The 24,821-nt window shown below is 43.8% G+C and overlaps 1 protein-coding gene and 1 long non-coding RNA gene across 2 annotated transcripts in view; both read right to left on the bottom strand.

The window, feature by feature from the left end:
* The window catches only part of LOC147008011 (uncharacterized), a 75,850-nt gene extending 66,447 nt beyond the window's left edge, over nt 1-9,403 (bottom strand). The window contains 7 exon segments of the mRNA XM_085865967.1: nt 1,071-1,302; nt 1,305-2,534; nt 4,023-4,085; nt 5,640-5,913; nt 8,620-8,682; nt 9,008-9,070; nt 9,151-9,403. Coding sequence (XP_085722093.1) covers nt 1,071-1,302; nt 1,305-2,534; nt 4,023-4,085; nt 5,640-5,913; nt 8,620-8,643 — 1,823 coding nt within the window. The 5' untranslated portion in view covers nt 8,644-8,682; nt 9,008-9,070; nt 9,151-9,403.
* A 10,393-nt stretch (nt 9,404-19,796) lies between these two features.
* On the bottom strand, nt 19,797-24,215 carry LOC147008010 (uncharacterized). The gene is made up of 2 exons (XR_015053715.1): nt 23,264-24,215; nt 19,797-23,118 (listed from the first exon to the last, which is right to left on the bottom strand). It is a non-coding gene; the product is annotated as an uncharacterized LOC147008010 (long non-coding RNA).
* Between the last annotated feature and the right edge of the window lie 606 nt (nt 24,216-24,821).

The raw sequence follows: 24,821 nt of genomic DNA, 5'->3' as shown, positions 1-24,821 counted from the left end.
TCCAAAGGCGGGAAAAAAGTGGAATGAAAAAGTGAAGGTGAGCAGTCATTCGTGATTTTGGCAGTTTCACCAGTAGGGGTTTTTGGTGGACCTTTGAGCTCCCTGTGGAATTATTGGGGGGACACATCACAGACACAGGAAGGCGAGGGGGTTGGACGGGGGGAGACAGAGGAGAGGAGGTGTCATATTTTTGTTGCAGTGAGCTATTTTGCTTTCCCAAGAGGCCGTAGGACCTCGGCTGCTTGATAGCGGTTAACGATGACACTCAGAGGAATCGTACCAAGAAGGTATATGCCAGGATTGTGTTTCTGCCTGCTCGTTTTCTCCTCACGAGTTTTGTTTAATAACTAGATTAAATTTCGTTGAAAAATAGAAGGGATTGAGAACAACTCTTGAATTTTCTACCACAGTTTGCCTATGTATGTGTCTATAAGTGACAAAAATATAAAAGAGCTGTGCAACTGTCAACATGGTGAACACTTGGGGTAAAACCGGGGTAAATTTCAGTGTCGTTGAGTCTGGAGCAAAGTTCAGACACCTATAGCACCCAAGATTTTGCTCCAAAAGGTTTCAGTTTTCTTGTGTAAATGCTCCAGTCACGAGATTATGTAAATCAGGCAACAAAATTCTTCAGGATGAATAAACTGACTGTTGGCAGCAATTTGAAAACTCAAATTTTTTTGACTGCATGTTACAAATCACTACTTTTGAGAGTACTTATCTTAAAAAGTATTTTTAGTAGAGCATTTTTGGTGTCAGATTCTGAAAGCCTCACTAATAGACACCATTTGTGTGAATTTTCAGAACTCTGTTTGTAAAACTCTGGAATTTAGAGCCCTCCAAAAATGCTTCACATACAAATCTGCAACTCGTGACTTCCAGAATTGAAACACCCCAAGGGTTTGTCGGGCCATATCTCGGACACTACTTGGAATTTTGAGCTATAACTTGGCAAAGCTTCCTCACATATGTTGAGGTAGTTTTGAGATTATTTTCAGAAAAATCTGATGGGGTCACCACAACCCCCAGCTGAAATGACATGGAATGAGCCAAAACACAAAACACTTTACGGTTTCTCCCCAGTGTGAGTTCGTTTGTGGATTTTCAAATTTGATAATTGACTAAAATCCTTCGAACACACAGAACATTTGTGCGGTTTCTTCCCAATGTCACTTCATTTATGTCGATTCAAGGTTGATAAGTCACTAAAATCCTTAAAACACACCGAACACTTGTACGGTTTCTCCCCAGTGTGAGTTCGTTTGTGGATATTCAAGTGTGATGATGACGAAAATCCTAAAAACACACAGAACATTTGTAAGGTTTCTCCCCAATGTGATTTCGTTTGTGGATATTGAAGTGTGATAATTGACTATAATCCTTCGAACACACATAACATTTGTAAGGTTTCTCCCCAGTGTGAGTTCGTTTATGTTTATTCAAGTTTGATAATTGACTAAAATCCTTCGAACACACAGAACACTTGAACGGTTTCTCCCCAGTGTGAGTTCGTTTGTGGATATTCAAGTGTGATAATTGACTAAAATCCTTCGAACACACAGAACACGTTAACGGTTTCTCCCTAGTGTGAGTTCGTTTGTGAATATTCAAGTGTGATAATTGACTAAAATCCTTCGAACACACAGAACATTTGTACGGTTTCTCCCCAGTGTGAGTTCGTTCATGTTTATTCAAGCTTGATAAGTCACTAAAATCCTTCGAACACACAGAACATTTGTACGGTTTCTCCCCAGTGTGAGTTCGTTTATGTTTATTCAAGCTTGATAAGTCACTAAAATCCTTCGAACACACAGAACACTTGTACGGTTTCTTCCCAGTGTGAGTTCGTTTATGGTCATTCAAGGTGGATGAATGACTAAAATCCTTCGAACACACAGAACACTTGTACGGTTTCTCCCCAGTGTGAGTTCGTTTATGTTTATTCAAGTTTGATGAATGACTAAAATCCTTCGAACACACAGAACACTTGAACGGTTTCTCCCCAGTGTGAGTTCGTTTGTGGATATTCAAGTTTGATAATTGACTAAAATCCTTCGAACACACAGAACACTTGTACAGTTTCTCCCCAGTGTGAATTAGTTTGTGGATATTCAAGTTTGATAATTGACTAAAATCCTTCGAACACACAGAACACTTGTACGGTTTCTCCCCAGTGTGAATTCGTTTGTGGATATTCAAGTTTGATAATTGACTAAAATCCTTCGAACACACAGAACACTTGTACAGTTTCTCCCCCGTGTGAGTTCGTTTGTGGATATTCAAGTTTGATGAATGACTAAAATCCGTCGAACACACAGAACAAGTGTACGGTTTCCCCCCAGTGTGAGTTCGTTTGTGGATATTCAAGTGTGATAATTGACTAAAATCCTTCGAACACACAGAACACGTGTACAGTTTCTCCCCAGTGTGAGTTCGTTTGTTGTTCTCCCGTTGGTTGGAATGATGATTGAAATGATCTTCTTCGTTGAAGAACTGTGCAGAGTTGGTGAACGAAACGGTTTTCATTGGTTTCTCTGCAAAGAAAAAGAAACTGCCATAACCAATTAGGTCATCATGTGTTAACTGCGAGGAATTGTGGGATATCATCAGTGTCAGGTTCATTCAATGTGGACAACATTCAATTGATTAAGCGGTTCCAGAGAAAACATTATTTAATATTATTCTTCAATCCAATATGGCTGTCAAGCCATGTGACCTATCAATTATTCCTTAACGAACTTGTCCACCCACGGCTTGGGGAACATTTGTGTGAAGTTTCCCCTCGATCTGTCCGGCCATTCTCTCGAAGATTTTTGTGAAATCCAATATGGCTGCCAAACCATGTGAGCTATGATTTTATATGTGTGAACCTGTTGTTCCTCATGGATAGGTGGTCATACAAATGAAGTTTCACCTCCATCTGTTCAGCCACTTCAGAGAGGAATATTTTTGAAGGTTTTTCTTTTCTTTAAACAATATAGCTGCCGAATCACGTGACCGATGACGTCATCGATTTTTTTCCCCTGTGTTCAATTTTCGCCCGAGATGACCCTCAAAAACTTTCATACTGATCAGATGTCACGTTCTACAATTGCATTTATGACGTCATAACGAAGGCACCTATGACGTCATTAAAGAATCACTTATTCCCCATGAGGAGTACTTGCTGTGTGCCAAGTTTCAATTTTCCTCGCCGTCTCAAAGATATAGAGGTCCAACGTTTTTCGAACAAGGTTGCCACACCACGTGACATATATCGTCAGAATTATGATTAAAACATTCCACACGAGTCGTCGCACTTGTGGTGAAAAATTTGTCTCAATCCGCCAAGCGGTTGTGGACCAAGACACCAAAGTTCTGTGCGGACAAACAAAGACTGACAGACAATCAAACGGACCCAAACACAATACCCTCTCCATCGGCGAGGGTTAAAATATCTTGTGATGACGATTACTATGACGTTGAACTCTGAGTGAGAATAATTCTAAATTTTAAAGACTTTAATTTCATGCTCTTCAAGCGCAGGTTCAAACCAAAGCTCCAAACACAGGTGAGGTCAAGTATCTCGGATTTACAAAGAAACTGTATTTCACATGTGCATGGACATGTACTCACATATGACCCTGAAGACTCCAAGACCCAAAAGCCACAGAGACCCAAAAAGACCCGAAGACCGAAAAATATGCTGAAGCTCCTGAAGACCCAAAAGCCAAAGACCCAACAGACCCCTCAGATCTTAACACTATTTGGACCCCTTACACCCGTCAGACAGATTAGAGAGCTTAGACCCTTGACCACTTCGACCACTTGGACCTTCTTATATCACAAATTAAATTTCAAGTAAATATAATAAATATCACCAACGTTACAAATAAATTTGTAGAAAAAAAATGTTTGGAAGATGATTGGTGTAAATCATGACAACACAGTAAATCTGTGACGTCAGTCTCTGCAACGACGTGTGGAGAGGTGAGCGTCACGAGCCAGTCCATGCTAGTTTATGATAAAAATCAGGTTCACACCTTTGTCTTGAGAGGACGATTCATCCACGATCTCAGACTTGATCTTCACTTTCACAACATGATCTGAAAAAAAAAAATCATTAAAAAATAAAATAAACCAATGTCACCCGCAGGGTGACCCGTATCTTGCCAAAAGGTGACCACATGTGACTTCTTTAAGGTCACACTGAGGTGAACAGAGCTGCTATCCACCAGGAGCGACTCCTTGAGGAATATCTGCCTACGAGAGATTCCGATGAGAATCGTTCTGCAGAGTAACCATGAAAAATATGTTTGCCTCATAATGTCACCAAATGATGTCATAATGTCTCAAGCTTGACATATCGAGAAAGCACTCATCGAGGTGTTAAATTTGAGGTACGACACGATATGGTTCCGAAAACTTGAAAATTTGACCTTGGGGTCAAATATGTTTGACCTCAGATGCTAACCATGAAGGTCAAGGCCGATCGCCACCAAAAATTAATCAGCTGAGCGCCAGAACATGAACTATATTCCCATGAAGTTTGAAGACGATCCGATCAAAATTACTCAAAAAATAAGGGTTTCGTCGACTCCCCTGATTTGCGACAAAGTGACCTTGACCTTGACCTTCAAAATTTTGTGCACTGAAAGGGACCTCTATAGGCCTCTGATATGCGAAGTTACAAAATTTTCCAATGATAACTGTGCTCTGCAGAATTTTTTATACGTGATTACAGACAAACAAAAAACAAACAAACAAAAAAAAAACATACAAGCTGACTTACATATCTTGCAAAAACTTCGTTTTGACAAGATAATAAACTTCAACATGATTGAATCAAGATATTGTCACAATCACACGTCACCGCTCCCAATTAAATCAGATAACTTTACTCAAATTAACCAGGTTAACTTAAACTTATCCTTTACCAAAACAAATAAATAAGGCCAAACACGATCGATGGTGAAAGATCTCCAGGGTGTTCCAAAAAGACAACTTTGGTTGTTAATATTGTTGCGGATCCAGGTTTGAGGCTCGCGACGAGGAGAAGCCCTCGGGTCCCTCCTGAATGCCCGTTCTTGATGCCGCCGGGCACAGATAACTCCACGTGCAGACAAGTTGCGAAGCAAGCACGAATGCTGATTGGTACTGCCAATCCTAGAAAGGATTACACAACTTCACGTGTTTCCGTTTCCGGTGGATTGACCGCACCAAGCGTGTTCCGTGCCCTCGATGCGTACTTGTGTTCACTTAAACATATCAGGTACAACCGAGCGGAGCTGCCAAGAACACACCAGCTAATAAGAGTAAATTCGTGGTGCAGAACTTCCAGGAGAACGTGTGTGTGGACTACGCTGACCCAATAGGAATCAGACAGAACGAGCTGGGTACATTTATCATAAAAGCAGGTTTATTAATAATTATGGTGAGGAAAGGGCATGTGGCACAATAATAAAAGGTTTTAATACAAGAGCAATATTATCCAGCATGGATTTGTGGAGTGAGGCCAAATAAATGCAAGTACAGTTTTTACAAAAGAGGACAGAGTGTGGAGCTCACTTGATACAGATAACTTACACATTCTTAACTTACACTTACATGACAGGCGCCATCAGATAACACGAACACGACAGGTGCCATCAGATACACACCTGAGGAAATTAGAACAGGAAGAAAGATGGAGATAGTTCGAGATGATTGCGACCTCAAGGATACCTGGAGCAACCGACGGACTAGCGTGAACCCAGTCGCTTCAGTGGGGGAAAGAGGGAGGAAAACTAGGGGTGTCTCCGGTGCGTGAGTTAGGAGGTGCAAATGACGTACAAGTGCGGTGCAGAGAAGGGAAAAATGAGAAGAGGTACATGTCTGGTGGAGCGCAGAACAGAGCTTCGAAAAGTTTGAACCAGAGTCCCGAACAAAGTACACCTGGGAATGGAGAGACCACACGAGCTGGTGTTAGGAGAACAAGCACAAGTGAGCGAAGTCCAACACCAGGCAGAAGGACAGATCCAGCAGAGTTCCTGGTCACGTCGTCCAAACACACTGACTTACGAACTTTCCACCTCATTCCCTCTGGACACAGGAACAATCAACACAAAGCACCAACTGTCCTTTTCAGGGCTCACTGATTGTCACACCTCACTCACGCCAATTAATCTAACACCACACACATTCAGCCTTCGCAACTCTCAAAACAGTTTGCATTGCACATTACACCAACCTCCCCACACTTATTTGGACCCATGTAAACCCACCGGCTCTTCTCTCCTCTCCCTTTCCCTCTTTCTTCTTTCCCAGAATGACTATGGCACCTGTTCGTATTTGTGACGAGTTACTGACCAGGAGGGGGCTTCCGTGCCGAACATAAGGATTTCTCGATCGTGACACTGCTTGTACATACTTGCTCTTTACAAATCACAATAAACAACTTTTTCCAAACTGTCTGGTTGTCTGCCTCTACTGGTTAAGCATAGTGGAGAGTAAAAGGGAGTTCGTCCCCGTCGTTCCATCAAGGGAAGACATGAGCCAGCATGTCCAACGATGGCAACGCTCGGCCGTGTCTTCATCGTGCTTCAATCGCGTTAAATTTCCAGATTTTTTTTTACGATGTTTCAAACAATTATTTTATTTCAATTGAAATCCTGTGTCGAGGGAGGCACAAAGTGTCCCTCTCTTTATATGGGACGGTTTCTCTGTACGCAGCTTCAACACAAGGTTCCTCCTGTGAACACAAGGGTGGTACATCACGAACATGAGATGTTTTGAATGAACACTGTTTGAGGTAACGTGTTCTCTGAACTCTCCAGTTATCACCTCTGGCACCGAAGGTGGACGGACGTTTGGTTTTCACACCTGTCTGTTTGTTTGTCTGTAATCAGGATCATCAAATGGTTGTGGATGGATGAGGATGAAACTTTGTTGAAGATCCAGATACTAGACTTTATCAAGTGGTTCTTCACCATTGATAGGGTGAACAACGATATGTGGCACGATATCTCAAAACGTTGTCGATGAGTTATGACAAAACGAGGTGGATGAGTTGGGTAGATGACAAGAACAAGCTGATTAGATTTGGTTCAGGTCTGAATCCAGATCCGGCGTATCAGTGGGAAACAAAATGTAAACTGTTCAGCCTGGCGGAGGCATGTGCTCCACTGAGTGCTGCTCCAGTTATAATTAAACTTCCTCCAATAGGATAGGGGAAGGCTGATTAATGTTGTAGGAGATGTTTCCACAATGAGCACCCCCATTTTTTCATGGTACCACAGTGTTTCTTCGACCCCAAAGAGTACGAAACCATCATTTATGTTTGTTTTTTGCGTTTTTTCCTCCTGCACTCACGATTTCCAAAATGTCCAAGCTGGATCAGTGTCTGAGCTGTATCAGAGTCTGAGCTGTTTCAGTGTCCGAGCTGTATCAGTGTCTGAGCTGTATCAGTGTCTGATCTGTTTCAGTGTCCGAGCTGTATCAGTGTCCAAGCTGTATCAGTGTCTGAGCTGTATCAGCGTCCAAGCTGTATCAGTGTCTGAGCTGTATCAGTGTCTGAGCTGTATCAGTGTCTGAGCTGTATCAGTGTCTGAGCTGTATCAATGTTCGAGCTGTATCAATTTCTGAGCTGTATCAATGTTCGAGCTGTATCAATGTCTGAGCTGGATCAATGTCTGAGTTGTATCAATGTCTGAGCTGGATCAATGTTCGTGCTGTATCAATGTCTGAGCTGGATCAGTGTCTGAGTTCTATCAATGTCTGACCTGTATCAGTGTCTGAGCTGTATCAGTGTCCATGCTGTATCAGTGTTTGAGCTGTATAAATGTCCAATGGTGTATCGATGTCCGAGCTGCATCAATGTCTGAGCTGTATCAGTGTCCGAGCTGTATCAGTGTCCGAGCTGTATCAGTGTCTGAGCTGTATCAGTGTATGAGCTGTATCAGTGTCCGAGCTGTATCAATGTCCGAGCTGTATGAATGTCCGAACTGTATCAATGTTTGAGCTGTATAAATGTCCAAGGTGTATCAGTGTCTGAGCTGCATCAGTGTCTGAGCTGTATCAGTGTCTGAGCTGTGTCAGTGTCCGAGCTGTATCAGTGTCAGAGCTGTATGAATGTTTGAACTGTATCAATGTTTGAGCTGTATAAATGTCCAAGGTGTATCGATGTCCGAGCTGCATCAATGTCTGAGCTGTATCAATATTCGAGCTGTGTCAATGTTTGAACTGGATCAATGTCCGAACTTTTTCTCGGATCCGGCTGGGACTTTCGGAATGACATTTTGCATCAGTAAAGGGAATAAAAAGTACGTGCCATTCACATGGCCTTTACACCTTGACCTATTTTTTCAGGTCATGACCGAATTATATATTTTAATATTTTCACATTTTTTAAAACCTTTTTTTCTTAATTCATTCTTTATCCCTGAATGTTGATGGTCAAGGTCGAATGGCAGTCGAAACAAACATTTGCCATCACTGGATCATGAGCCCAGGGTAAGTCATGGGCGATCACCAAGGGTAAGATGGGGGAGGCCAGGGTAGGCTTACCTTGGCGATCGCAGATACCTAGTTGTTGTTATTATAATTATCATGATAAACAATAAACTACTGTGTGAACATGAAGAATGAGTTTGTGGTTCAAACCTTCGTATGGAGGAAACGAATCATCAACGACGTCGGACTCGACCTTCACTTTCACAACAGAATCTGAAACACAAACAGATCCATCAAAACTAAACATCCAGGAACCACAAGATCTTGTTTCGGAGTGAACGTCACGTACCGGGTCCGGACTCCTCATCCTTGGGTGAACAGACCATGGACGGTTCCCTCTCTGGGAGAGATCAGGAGTCCATGGATGGTTCCCTCTCTGAGGGAGAACCTCACGGACCGGTTTCCTCTCATGGAGGCTCTTGTGGATGACAGGGTGTTCAGTTTGTGATCGCAAATATCTCGTTAGTAACATCAAGTTAGTAATATCTCGTTATTATTATTTTGATGATAACATGAAGAATGAGTTTGTGGTTCAAACCTTCATATCGAGGGAACGAATCATCAACGACGTCGGATTCGACCTTCACCTTCATCACAGGATCTGAAACACAAACAATCCATGAAGTAAATTATAAACTATCAGGAACAACAAGATGTCGGTCCGGAGTGAACGTCACGTACCGGGTCCGGACTCCTTATCCTCGGGTGAACTCAGAAGCCAAAACATGAATAACAATATGAAGTGGAGATCCGGCCTCTGGTCACCCACGTGGCAACAGTAGCGTCGTTATTACATCACTTCCGGTTTCCGTTCACGGTTCTTTGTGATGTGCCGAGTCTGTGTCTCATATTTCGCGTTATTCTGTCCTCACGATGCGGGACTCGTACACATAGACAGGGAGATAAACACTGTCCCACACGTCAAACACTCACAAGGTAGAAATCAAACCCGATCGTGTTTATACACCGCACAGCATTTAAGATTCACAAGATGGAAATCAAACTCAATCGTGTTTATACACCGCACAGCGTTTAATATTCACAAGGTAGAAATCAAACCCAATCGTGTTTATACACCGCACAGCGTTTAATATTCACAAGGTAGAAATCAAACCCAATCGTGTTTATACACAGCACAGCGTTTAATATTTACAAGGTAGAAATCAAACTCAATCGTGTTTATACACCGCACAGCGTTTAATATTCACAAGGTAGAAATTAAACCCAATCGTGTTTATACACCGTCTCCGCCTCCCGTGACGTCATCGACCTCTCAGGCTCAACAAATTGGGAGACGAAGACAATTTCTTTTGCCAATGAATGAACGATTTTTGATCGTTACCTGCATAGGCAAGGAGATTTGTTACCTGCATAGTCCATGAGCGTCAGTTGCGGCTGTATGGACATGTGGCTCGTTTTCCTGACGCTGATCCTGCTCACCAGATTCTCTCAGCGAGGGAGTCTCATGAGTGGAGGAGGCCAGTGGACCGACCACATGCCTCGTGGTTGCAGCAGGTTGACCATCATCTCAAGGAGATGGGGATGGGCCTGGCATCTGCCTGGAGGATGGCCAGACGGAGGCCCCTGGAGTACCGGCGGAAAGTGGACGCAGCGACGTGCTGATCTGGCACATGCTCCCATACCTGACCTGACCTGAATGAATGAAAAATTAAAATAAATTAATTTTATGTGTTTGATCAAACAGCAGATTGTTGTTGTTTCTCATCATCTCCTCACCGTCTCCACGGCCACCATCTCCCTGGCCACCGTCTCCGCTACCCAGTCACTCGGCCACCGTCTCCGCAGCCAGTAAAACATTCTCCATGAGTCGTCGCTCCTCTGGTGAAAATTTTGTCTCAATCCGACAAGCACTTGCGGAGAAAAACACGAAAGTTCTGTGTGGACAAACAGACAAACAAACAAAAAAACAAACAAACAGACAAACAAACAAATAAATGAAAAATCGTGCTTAGCACGAGACTTGGCGAATTTGTTGACCTTTCCGTGTGGTGGTCAACAGGAAGTCGCTACGACTTCCAGTCACTGAGTCAAGTCCAAAAATGTGTTTTCACGTTGTGTGACGTCACGTCGCGATGTTTCGTCCGATTAAGACGGGGTTTGGACACGGACCGTCTTAGGTGGATTTCCTATCAGGTGTAAACATTTAAGAACGACTGGTCCAGCCCCTTGGACTGAAGACGACTGGACAAACAAACAAACAAACAAACCAACAAACAGAACAGACCAACACACTTGACAAAATCGAAGATTTCGCCAAGTAACAAACAAACAAACAAACAAATAAACCAATGTCACCCCCAGGGTGACCAGTATTTTGCCAAAATGTGAACATGAGTGACTTATTTATTCGATTAAAGTTACTCAAAAAATAAGGGTTTTGTCGACCTTGATGCTTGACCTTTTTGTGACCTTGACCTTTGACCTTGACCTTTATATTTTCGTTCGGTTAATAGTATCTCTCAGGACCGTTGTACATGAAATATCAAGAGATTTTGATGAGAACTGAGGAAATAAAATTTTCATGAAAAATCCGTTTTTTCGTCATGACGTCATCAAATGACGTCATAGCGTGAAACTTTTGACAGATCTGGAAAGCACTTATCAAGCGCTTTCATATGAGGTATTACTCGATATGGTATCTAAGATTTCAAAATTTGACCTTAGGGTCAAAAACTTTCGACCTCCAGCGCTAACCATGAAGGTGAAGGCCGATCGCCACCAAAAATTAAGCAGCTGAGCGCCAGACCATGAACTATATTCCCATGAAGTTTGAAGACGATCCGATCAAAATTATTCAAAAAATAAGGGTTTCGTCGACTCTCCTTATTTGCGACAAAGTGACCTTGACCTTTGACCTTGACCTTGAAAATTTTATGCGCTGAAAGGGACCTCTATAGGACTCTGATATGTGAAGTTACAAAAATTTCCAATGATAACTGTGCTCTGCAGAGTGATCGATACGTGATTACACAAAAAAAAACATACAAGCTGACCAACATATCTTGCAAAAACTTCGTTTTGGCAAGATAAAAACGTCCCCAAATGTAATACTGTTGTGGATTCGACGGTGGAGGGATTCGCACCAGACTCCTGACAACAGATGTTGAAGAATCAGCGCGCTTTACAGCACCGCCGTCTCAGGGGTTATAATGCCGGAAAGTTCGGCACCGGTCTTGGGTGACGCGCCTCAGATCACGATACCAAAGTACACCTGGGCCGTACCAGTTGGGGATATAGACCCCGGTTACAGACTGCGTTTGTCAGAGACCGAGCGAAGTCTGCCACAGTCCGTAACCAGTTTGGTTTTATATACAAATCGAGCGATTGTTCCTCAGCGCATCTGATTGTCTCAGCACAAATAAATTCAAGGCGGCAACTTTCATATGAATCAGCCAGATTGATTGGGGACACATCGGGGAAACACGACACAAGCAAAGCATTCACGAACGTTATCATTCATCTATCACCGCTCTTAACTGTGGAGCTACGGATACGGGTTTCGAAGGGAGCCCGAGCAAAATAAAGCTTAGGCCTGGAGAACGTGCAGACAAGTACTTGGTGATGCCTCATGGCCGAGAGGGAACAGCTCGTCGAGTCACTCCTCATAAAGCAGATCGCCGACCGACCCGAGCAGTTCCTCTCCTTGCCTTTCAGGGCCGGCCTTTTCGGACCGCCTCTGCGGACACGTGATTCGTCCATCGTTCGAGTTTGCAGCAGCTCTCCGCCAATGGGGTGCTGACACGTCTCATTGACTGACTCTGTCAGGGCACTGGGCGGGGGCTGGCCTGAAGGGGGGAAGGGAAAAGAAGCGCCTCTTGGTACACCACCACCGTATGAACACTGGGCAGCCTGCTACACCTCTCGACACACATGTAACGTCCGATTACCGAACAACCTGGCAAAACATACATTTAAGGGGGGATCTGGGCTAATCCTATATTTCATAACCCACTAAGGGCCCATTTCCACAACACTATCCCTACCTTTCTCCAGAGGCTCTCCTGAGCCTCCATCTGGGGCAGCCCACGGTCATGGCCCTGTCTAACACACAATAGGGAAGCACGTAACTCCAAAAACCAAGGTGTCAGTAAAATTGGCATGTTCCTTTCCTCGTGTGTCGGATCACTAATCTAACAAACAAATTCACAAACTCTGCACACTACTTAACATTCTAATTGTGGACAAGTCTAAAAACGACGATGGTTCACGAGCGGTATTTGACGATGTAGATTGTTTCAGAAGTCAAGGATGAGACAATGTGATAATGTTTGACCAAGTGATAAAAATGATCAACATGATGTGGAACGAGTGACAGGTTATTTGCTGCAAAATGTCGAAAACCCAATTTCGTTCAACAACTTTCAAAATTTGACCTTTGCATAACCTTTAAAGGTCACAAAACAATGTTGTGGACATTAAAATAAGGAAACAGGATACGTGCTATAGCTTATTGGAGTTAGTTCGTCGAAGAAGGTCCAAAACCTAGTTTGATTCCCACAACTTTGAAAATTTGACCTTTGTGAACTTTAAAGGTCAAAGGTCAAGGATTATGACCTTTGGTGCAAAACTTCCTCTGGAACATTCCAGGAACAATATAACGTCATATCGGCTACATGGCATTTCGCACTCCTCGGATTATCCATACTTTGATGAAATCAGCGTAAAAACAAACTTGAAGGGGGCGCCACGGGCAAGGCGTTCGGGATAGAGCAAAATGGTGTCAAGACTTTAGGTGGGGAATGACCTCAAGATTATGCATAAAAAATATTGTCATCCTGGCTCTCAAAGTTTGGGCGGTCGTATGATTTTTACGTCAAAATTCACAATTTTCTAAGTTCGTGACCTTGTGACCTTGACCTTGGGACGAAAATGAAAAATCGAGCTCCGTGGAGCTATGCAGGCGCCATTGGGCTAAGCAAATACCAAAATCCCTGTCAGATTCGACAAACCCCCTAGGAGAAAATGCAAATTGAAATCGGCTACCCTATAAAAACACGTTTTTTGGGCGTGGCTCCGCCCATAATGGGCGGACCACGCCCATTCTCAGGAAAATACAACTACATCATGATATAAATCTCCCACCAAAATTTTATCAGGATCGGATCAAAACCCACGGAGCTATGCTCGGGACAGACAGACAGACAGACAGACAAGCCGGTAGGCGGACATGGGTAGTCGGCCGTTGCTAGGCAACGGAAGGATCCATAGCAACGGTTCTTTCTCACATATAACTAGGACATACCATGAACCTTCCATACCAGTTTCATGTATATCTGACTCATAGTCTCTGAGATAGAACGAACGTCGTTTTTTTATTGTTTTCGACCAGGGTTCATTCAAAGTCTATCTTCTCCGACAGTTTTCATAGGATCCAGCTGGAAAATTTTGACAATATGGCTGAATGTACTGTCCACAGTCGCTCGTGGCCCGATTTTTGATTTTCCCAAAAATAATTTTTTATGATTTTTCAAAAATTTCAAAGTCCCGTTGCTTGGCAACGGTGGTGTCCATAGCAACTGTTCTCATTTGCACACAACTCGGTCATGGTATGAACCTACCAAACAAGTTTCATCGAAATCGCCATTCTATTGACGGAGCACTGGACCGAACAGTCAAACAGACAGACAAGCCGGTAGGCGGACATGGGTAGTCGCCTCCCCAAGAGAACCTGACGCGATGGGCCCGTTCGATGGGGAATGACATGATGATTCAGCACAAGAAAATTCATGATTCCAGCTTCAAGGGTTAATGCTGCTGATTGTTTTTTCGTTAAAATACCCCCACATTTAGAGGTTTTTCGGCCGTTGCTAGGCAACGGAAGGGTCCATAGCAACGGTTGTTTCTCACACACAACTCGGACATACCATGAACCTACCATACCAGTTTCATGTATATCTGACTCACAGTCTCTGAGATATAACGAACTTCGTTTTTTTATTGTTTTCGACCAGGGTTCATTCAAAGTCTATCTTCTCCGACAGTTTTCATAGGATCCGGCTGGAAATTTTTGACACTATGGCTGAATGTCCTACCCACAGTCGCTCGTGGCCCGATTTTTGATTTTCGAAAAAATAATTTTTATTTTGCCAAAACGAAGTTTTTGCAAGATATGTTTGTCAGCTTTTTTATTATTTTTTTTTTGTTTGTCTGTAATCACGTATAAAAAATTCTGCAGAGCACAGTTATCATTGGAAAATTTTGTAACTTCGCATATCAGAGGCCTATAGAGGTCCCTTTCAGTGCACAAAATTTTGAAGCTCAAGGTCAAAGGTCAAGGTCACTTTGTCGCAAATCAGGGGAGTCGACGAAACCCTTATTTTTTGAGTAATTTTGATCGGATCGTCTTCAAACTTCATGGGAATATAGTTCATGGTCTGGCGCTCAGCTGATTAATTTTTGGTGGCGATTGGCCTTGACCTTCATGGTTAGCGCCTTAGGTCAAACATATTTGACCCCAAGGTCAAATTTTCAAGTTTTAGGAACCATATCGTGTAGTACCTCAAATTGAACACCTCGATGAGTGCTTTCTAGATATGTCAAGCTGGAGACATTATGACGTCATTTGGTGACATTATGAGGCAAACGCATATTTTTCATGGTTACTCTGTAGAACGATTCTCATCGGAATCTCTCGTCGGCAGATATTCCTCAAGGAGTCGCTCCTGGTGGATGGCAGCTCTGTTCACCTCAGCGTGACCTTAAAGAAGTCACACGTGGTCACCTTTTGGCAAGATACAGGTCACCCTGCGGGTGACATTGGATTATTTAATGATTTTTCAAATATTTCAAAGTCCCGTTGCTAAGCAACGGTGGTGTCCATTGCAACGGTTCTCATTTGTACACAACGAGGTCATGGTATGAACCTACCCACCAAGTTTCATCGAAATCGCCATTGTATTAACGGAGCACTGGACCGAACAGACAGACAGACAAACATATCGACGGAAAAACTGATAAGGATAGAACAAATTTCCCCAAAAAAAATTTCGACTGGATCGACTACCCAACAAACATATCGACGGAAAAAGTGATAATAAGGGTCGAACAAATTTCAAAAAAAAATTTTTAAGAAAATTTTTTTTTTCGACTGGATCGACTCCCCAACATACAGACAGACAGACAGACAGACAGACAGACAGACAGACACACAACAATAACGAATATAGTGGTCACTGATTTTTTTCGTGAAAATATTTCGTGAACCAATTTGAACGGGAGGGCATTCAATTTTACTTTTAACACCAATATTTGCATAGGATCAGGACATTCAAAAGTTCAAAGTTCCCTAACGTGTTCGCTCCTTCATGCCCCTTCCCGGCAGTATTGTCAATTCACCCCTGAGGGTTTCCTCACTTCGTGGCCCTATTGGCCTCTCACCGGGTGAGTTCAGTTGGCCCAGTGGCCTAATCTCACAGAGAGTTCTTCGTCCCACTGATCCCACAAAAGCACATGAATCTTCGGTCGCAACGGCCCACAAAAGCACTTTGGCCTCAATGACCCACGAAAATGCTTCGGCCCATATGGCCGACAAAATGACTTCGGCCCATAAGGCCCACAAAATTACTTCGGCCCGTATGTCCCACAAAATGACTTCTCGGCCGCAATGGCCTACTCACGAGCAGCAGCAGGCAACAAGCCCTGCATTGGACAGCAGGTGGCACAGTAATGGTGGCACGGTGATATCGATGGAAAGCAAATGCAGTTTGGAGGCGTTCTTGAGGGCGCAAGTGGGTGTGATGACCTCAGACCAGGTGAGATGGGGAGTACCCTGAACCTTCCTTGCCTGACTTGTTTTGGCAGGACTTGTTTTGGCATGGTCTTCTTAATACGTTATTTTTATTTTCTTTTCTTTCAGACAGGATGGTGTGTTTCTTAATCAAATGTTATCTTCGTGGGTGTGTGCTCATGACTCACTGGTGGCCTCTCTGGCACTTGGAGAGGGTGACCTCGCCTGTCCCTTGTTCACAAATTTTCCCATCAACACTACTCATACCAGGTGTCACGCATGAATGGTGCGGAGGAGAGTCCATCGAACCTAACCATTTACTTTTAGCTCTAAACAATGAAACACACCCTGCTATGGCTAGAATGATCCTAATGACCAATTTTTTCCCAACCTGGCACACTTCCATTCTTTTAAACCTCGGCAAGGCCCTTATTTGTCTTTTTTCTTTTGGTGGTGCCAGGCATACTCGCTGGCTGGGGAGTGTGACTACTACTTGGCCTCTTTGCTTGCTTCCAATAGGGGGTGGGGGACACCCAGCGACATCGGGGTTCACCTGAGCGTGCTTCTGGCGCTCCTTACTAAGGGGTGGCTCTCTAGCCCCCATACTGTGCTCTCCTCGCACCCATACTGTGCTCTCCTAGCAAGAAAACCTACTGTGCTCTCCTGACACTAAACCTTCCGTGCTCTCGTGGCACTAAAACCTACTGTGCTCTCCTAGCACTAAACCCTACTGTGCTCTCCTGGCACCTCTGACAGCCTTCACCTGCCAGGAGCCCCCAAAGCCCTGGTGCCCTCTCTCCCGACTCACCAACTTCCAATACCATGTCACACTCCGAGCCAGTACCACCCTACCTTGGCCTCCACCTACCCCAAGCAGTCCGCCTGCACGATGGAGCAGCAGCTGGAATCCATGTCATATCCTCTTAGTCCCCCTAACCTCCACTAACTTGGTTAGGCGACTCTGACCGACAGGGTACGTTGTTCATACTCACTCTCCTCATTCGCACAATCAGGCCATTCACCCCAACCACTTTAGTCATTCATTCCACAGTGCCACACTCCCAGTCCACAACACCATCCAACACCTTTCACTTGTATGTTAAATTAAAAACACACCAATCCTTCGGATCCCACTTGGTCATCAAATTTTACTGGTACATTTTTTCATCAAACCCCAATCAATTTGTCACAACGTCCGTCGTCCACTGGCCTCCTCCATACTGCCCTAATCGTTTATTTCCAACAATTTAAACAAAACATCAAAATCTCTTCCCCAGCCCCATGGAACCTCTGCATGGTTCCAACCAAGCATTTCAGTCTTTCCTCAAACAAGCCACTCTTTGTCATCCACTTGCTTCAGGTGTGTTTAACGCTCTGCCAGTGATGTCTCCACTACTTTGTTTTTCTTCCAATAATCACCCAAATACACACTTATCCCTTCTGTCAGTCTCTAAATTTGCAATCACTCTCAATATAATTTTCAATCAAAAATTTTACATCCCAATATGGCCTGCTTCTTTGGCTCATTGGAAGGGGAGTGAGGGAAGGAATTACTCATTACCCATTACATGGCCCCGCCGCCTTTCTGCCACGGCTCAATGTGGTCACGTCTCAATTGGGGTTGTGGTCCACCTCCTCCTCTTCTCCAGGGTTCACGGAAATCAGGTAAACCCCAATTGAGGAAGCGGCCTCCCCCTCTTTTCCAGGGTTCACGGAAATCCGGAAAACCCCAATCAGCTAACCGAACCCCTCGTGTCCTCAGAGAGGTTTGAAGACCAAGTGACACACGCCAGTGCCGCTTGCTACTTATCTGCGCTCGACCCCGAAGTTCCTGTGAGGCTGAGATAAATTAAAATTTAATTTCTAAAGCCTACTCCTGGAAGCAGCATCAAACTCTGTTAGAACCCATGCGGAGCTGTCCATTATGGTTTCCATCCCCTGTGTCAAGTTCTTTCCTGGTGGCATTTCTATTTCCCCTTGCACCTCTAACCTATTTCCTACGTCACGACTCATTCCACGCTCAGGACTCCCACACACAGCAGGCTCCACACATTCCAAGGTTTTGTGTTCATATTCCACACATTCAACCTTGCATACGTACTGACTAACTGCCTCGCATTCCAGGGTTACATTCTCGACTGCCACGCGAGTACCCACACACGTTTCGGCCTTGGCAGCACACACCGGTGCTGTAATCTGGACTGTGGGCTCACAGCATTCATTCACAGGCACTCCACACACACATTCAGGGGTCACGCATACGTGCACCCCATCAGACAGAGTCTCTTCATTAACATAAAATTCAATTCCTACCCTAAGCTCATCGTCCGCACCATGTATGCATGTGCCCACGTACCTGCCTCGTTCCAGTCACCTCGGTCCGGTTCCTTCTCTCCAGCAGGTTGCTCATCATCGGTTTGCCACACTCCTCTGGGGCTGTCAGCTCCACATGCTGGACCTGCACAAAATGTGTTTCATTCGTCAACAACCCCGTATGCTCCCTCGATGTCTCCATCACCAGGGTTTGCTCCAATTGTTGTTTCATCCGATGAGTGACGTCAATCAAGTCCCGCACCACTAACATTCCTCGCTGTGGTGGTCACACAACCCACATTATTGCGCTGTCCTACTTCCTGGCTCCATTTTCTTTTCCATTCTCATGTTTCTTGTTCTTTTCCATTCTATTCTAATGTTTTCGTTGCATTCTAACGCTGTTTAACATGTTTTTACTGCATCCAACCAACATACATTACATGGAGATCATGGTCCATTTCGAGGGCCTCCATCCAAACAACATACTGTTACGGTTGTGGAGGTAGATGGAAGAATTTCATAGGAAAATTAGGATTGAATGGAATTGTTTGGTCCGTGGACGTGTAGGAGACATCTTGATGTAATAAAGTCGGGAAACTGTGAGCTTAAGTGTTCTGTGTTACCACAAGGCGTTGGGGGGAGTGGTGCGGTGTTCGTTCGATAGGGATCAAGGCCGAGTTCTACGGGATGTGTTTACCCCCTTTGACTTTTTCCTGTTTCTTTGCATCACAAACCAGCAATGGACTATGACTACCGAGCTGCATGACCAAGTGGGAAGATCCCAGTCCTTGGTGATTAGATCCACTCAGACTCAGAGTGAACTCATGCTCTCCTTGGAGATTGTGCACCTGCAGCAGACTCATAGTCCGGGTACCCTGTGCTGAAAAAGGTGGTAACCCGAAACAAATTACAATAGTTTTCAAACCTGTTTTTGATGAATCCTAATGTACCTGTGACTATCCTATTAAAAATCTACCAAAATCTATTCAGTGGAACATTTTTTTTTTGAGAAAACTTACCCCCACCCGTAAAATTCAAAAATTTGAATGTCGAAAATGAAAAATAACAAAAATGTGTTTCAGTCTTATAAACAATAGTTTAATATACGACAGGAGCATCAGATATTTGCACTGGAAGTTAAAAACATAATCTAAACCTTTAGAAATACTTGATATGGGTCAGAATGATTCCACATTCGTAAAATTGGTGGTGACCGGGCTCCGCGGGCGGCTGGACACAGTACGTACCGGTAACAACATTTCACATATTGAAGTCTCGCGTTTATAAAATTTATGTAACTTTAAATAGTACATTATAAAACATCGTATTACACATAAAGTACATGTGTATACACCAGGGTTAAACAATCACAATTGAAATTGAATCTGTTTTGAAACATCGGGAGGCCACGGCCATCTAAAACTCAAATTAACGCTCTGTTGGGTCTTCCTCTGAGTCTGTGTCAGCCGACAGTGAAATGTTTGCACACACCCCACGACATTCACCCCAGGCCATGGAACAATCCAATCCATTTTTTCGGCAGATACATCTCAAACTGTAGCACCCTGTTTCACAATTACACCGTATCACTTTCAGTAACTTTTGTGGTGCTGGTGTATTATCGGTCAAAATTGGGGCCAGTTTCCCTTCACTCACTTTCCAGCCCCATTGATCTGGAGGTACTTGGTCACCATGGCCGAACCACACTTGAACCTGTTGATACACTCTGAGGCTGTGATATTTAGCTGCAGCTGATGTTGGAGGCAGACTGCACGGCTGACTGCCTTTCCTGAGAACATATGTACCACTCTGTTGTCAGCATACACTACTTCCAACAGCTCCTGAAGGCCTGATCCACTCATCAGGTGGCCAATGGATCCCAGGAAGTTCATTTTTGTATGGAAGCCTCCCAAACCAACAGCAGTTGGTTGCAATTCAGGAAGTTTCTCTCCCATTATGTGTGCCTTCCACCATAACGGTTGATCAAATGTCACCACTGGGTATGCTTGGTACTGACTTTCATGGGAAGATATGAATTTTAATGTAGAATAAATGCAGGTGAGATCGTTTGGATCCAAATCAATCATGGGGAGAAACATGACCGACGACACACCAGGATGTTCTCCTTTGTGGATGAGCTGCATGAACCCAGACCACTAGGGTCTTGGGACTTTCAGCAGCAGCGATGACTTCCAAAGTGGATCTACATCTGCACATGGTTCTTTCGCATTTGGGTTTGTTATTGGCTGGTAGAGGAGAGACTGGAGGCGATCTCTTTCTGAGAAGAAGTGCTGAACATTTATCCGTCCAACAGAAGCAATATCACCAGATGTGACTTTCACTCTTGGAATGGTTCTTGATGATTTTGTCCCGGGTGTCATCATAGCAATAATTCCCATACCGTGGAACGTACCCTTGCCGTCAATACTTCTCACATTGTGGTCAACATTGTCAGCAGAATATTGTATAAAATTGTTTGCACTGAAGTTTTGAATCTCTGTGCCATGTGCAACCGAAGAACTTCTTTTGTACTTCTTCACTTCACTGAAAGAGCAGGTACTTCTTCACTTCACTGAAACCCATGGTGATATAAAGAATCCACCCAAAATTTTGATTGGAATTGGTGGTGCATTTGAACAACCAAACCAATTTGTAATGGTGCCAGAAGGATACGAAGCCGCGTTGTCTGCATGATCGCTTGTCCTATTGAAGCAATTTTGGTGCTTCGATCTTTTCCACAGAATATTGTTTAACAACTGCTGCAAGGATGGTGGCACGAACTCCAGTGCTGTTTCTGTTGATATTTCGGCGGCAGTGGGATAGGTGTTCCTGGTCTGATCAAGGTCTTTTATGTCCTGTTTTATGAACTTAGCTTCTGCTTCAATTATGTAGGTCTTCTCATCCTTTTTGTCTTGCATCATTTGTTGATGAAAATTATGGAGGATGTTGGAAGCGGTGGTGTGAAATGTTACTTCATTTTGTTTGCCATTGATCTCTGTGATGGTTATTCTGTCATTGAAATGTTTTTTTAGTTCAGATTTCAGATGTGGAAAGCTGTACGGCTTTATGTCAGTATCTTGGAGATATTCTTTCATCTTGCTTATCAAATCGTTGATGGTCACCTGCTCGTCATCCTTGTTTTCAAGATACTCTACTACTGCTTGAAAAGCTTCGGATTTTTTCGAGTCCTTGCGTCTGCCACTTCCACTGATTTTCTTGCATTTTGCAGCTCTCTGCTCTATGGCTTGCTGAAAAACGATTGGCACTTGTTTCCCTGTTCTAAAGTTAACACCAGAAATGTTGTGACATACTGCATCTGCAGCAGGCAGGTCTTGAACAAAAACCACCCTCCCTCTTACAATGTCAGCCCATTCTCCCTTGAACTCATCACATGCCTTCAGTATTTTGTTCTGGAAATCCATTGTTCTAACAGGAATAAGTTTATGTCCTGATTTCTTGCCTTTGTATACATCTGGACAACCACACAATACACAATCCTTGTCATAACTGAATGTAGTTTCTTTCGATCGAAGTGTGTGCTGAAGATGATGATCCTGTTCACCAGAAAGTTTACGTTTGTTGTGATACAGGATTGATCTCGGGTTGGTTTCGTCACTTCTGCACTTCACATGGACAGACTGGCCAGCTGCGACTGTTATATCTTTGCCTCTGGCTTCGCTGGCTTTCAGGATACCATCGCATCCCTTTTGTGTTAATGTAACAGTTTGCTCTCCACCTGACACTGTTTTTTGGCAAATTACACAGTCATCCATCTTGATGTTTCACTTCAGACTTTCTGCAAAAAAAATCATCAATAAATCATTACTAAACCGATCTCACACAGTGTAAAACTTGCAGAGCAACACATTTTTAAGAATCATGGTCATGGATATTTGTATGTAGATCATATTAAAACATAAATAGGAGTACATTGGCCTATTTTGTGCTTTACATGACAACAATACAAGTACATCGGTATTGAGGTAAAAATCGATCCACGTTTTTTGGCCGGGACAGGGTTTGCACTCCACTGAACTCTTGTTGTTTGTATAAACTGGACTCATAGTGACATTTAATATGACTATACGATTCATCCATAACATTTATAACTCATTTTGAAAGCATTTGGATGTATTTCCGTGATTTTGTATTTTCACCCGATACAATTTCTGGAATTTAAGGGGGTACGGCTAAACTGTCTCCATAAAAATATGTTCCACCATTTTTATTTTGGTAGATTTTCAATATGAATCTCCCAGATGTATAAGGACTTGGAAAAAATAATGTCCGAAAACTATTGTAATTTGTTTCGGGTATATCCACAGGGTGCCTGGACTATCAGCAGTTCAGGCTGCTGTGGTGCTGGTGATCGAGAAGGTGATGCAGAAGCGACGCTGGGGAGGAAGCCGGGTCTCTGATAAATAGGGAGTCGATGAACACACGCGTTTGCAGCACGGAGATGTGAGGGCGAGACCACGGGCGCTTCATGAAGCGAAGCCACACGAGGAAGAATCAATGCTTTTGATATCTGTGCCATGCGGTGACTCTGCATATTGGCTTGGTGGCATTTGTGGGCCAAAGATATTTTTCTGCACAAAATACACAACATATTCAAAAACTCACAAACAGCATGACCTTCGGTGCATGCAAATGCAGTGCAATATTACATACTCAGTATTTTAGACCAATGTGTCATTGGACTGATAAAACAGCCTCGAGGCATCCCAACCTCACCTCGGAGCTGTTGAGTCTGGGTTTGAATCCTGACCAACCTATAAATGTAATCCTGGTGTTTCACATGCAGGGTGAGGCATAAATGTTTCCGCTGCCTTTTTGATGGGATGGGTAAGCCGGATGTACCGTCTGCTAGCATTAGCGCATCAGCTGGTGAACGTTGAAGATCCCATTGTGTCCAGCGTAAATAACGGGCGAGTAATTGCTGCATTGAACAAATTCCAAATCACTGCCACCTTCATTCGAACGTCAGGCATGGCCAACCGGTTCGTGACAGACTTAATTTTGTTTTTTCCACGAGGGAATTAATTTCTCCCCGGACATACGTCATCGGACGCAGAGTTTTGGCGAAGCAGCTCGAGACAAGTCACGACACCAGCTTTAACGTCCACCCATGGGATCTTGAACGTCCGTTTGTCAGGGAACGGAAGTACCCTGGAATGTGGGTCTCATATCCCATGGATGACGTGAAACACTCATGATGAACGACAAAGCTGACAATATAATAATATAAATCGTTTAATGATTCGATCCGAGACGAGTCAGGAGGTGCGATCTCATCTTGTGAGCCGCGCAAAGCCATTTACGAACTCCATGGATTGCATATGATACATCGTGATGAGGAATTGTATGTAATATATAAATGACGCCCGACGTGTGAATTCCACGTTCGTTCGACGTGCACACTCAAGGTGAAGCACACTGAGAGATTATTAGCCAGTGTGACATTTTCCAACGGGTGACCTCACGCAGGTTGTAATGAACGATCACCGGTTATCGGAGGCCGGTGAACTTGACAATGGCTGACTCCTGCATGCAATGATCCGTCTCGTCGATTCCGTTCGCCTGAATGTCTGGATGAACGAACATTGCCACCTCGTGGTCCTTAAAAGAAGAACATACGAGTTTACAAATCTTGCGAGTGCGCCGACAAGGACCGGAATTCAAAGTATTTCGTCACGTGACCTGGACGTAGCCAATAGCGAGAAACGGAATCGAGGCGTCTCCTTCATGGCGAGAAAACAGTGTATTCACGAAATAACGAAACTTTAAAAAGGTTAACCTTGCAATAGTTACGTGAACTTTTCGAAACTTTTAAGCAAATGTCAGAATACATATATTTAAATGTTAATTAAAGTCGTTCTCAACAGGTACCCTCAATGTGAGGATGCCTCGAGATGGTCAGTATTTAAGGCAATCCGGATACTGTATATTTTGTATCATAAGCAACTGGTTACGTGAGTGGAAGTGGCTGCGATCCACTTCATCACCATATCTTTGGAATAGGTTGTCCCCTGTTCTCCATGCGGATCAACAACCCCACAGACCCTGGGACAACTGGGGAAAAGGGTTTTGAAACCCGGGGGAACTGGGTTTGGTACCCGGGAAGAGGGGGAAAAAGGGGTTTGGTACCCGGGAAGAGGGGGAAAAAGGGGTTTGGTACCCGGGAAGAGGGGGAAAAAGGGGTTTGGTACCCGGGAAGAGGGGGAAAAAGGGGTTTGGTACCCGGGAAGAGGGGGAAAAAGTGGTTTGGTACCCGGGAAGAGTGGGAAAAAGG

This window comes from Eptatretus burgeri, chromosome 22 (assembly GCF_056783735.1).
Source record: "Eptatretus burgeri isolate ZD-2024b chromosome 22, Ebu_testis_v1, whole genome shotgun sequence".
NCBI classification, from domain to species: Eukaryota; Metazoa; Chordata; class Myxini; order Myxiniformes; family Myxinidae; genus Eptatretus; species Eptatretus burgeri.
The sequence above is the reverse complement of the archived record's forward strand: the minus strand, read 5'-3'. Positions and strand labels throughout refer to the sequence as shown.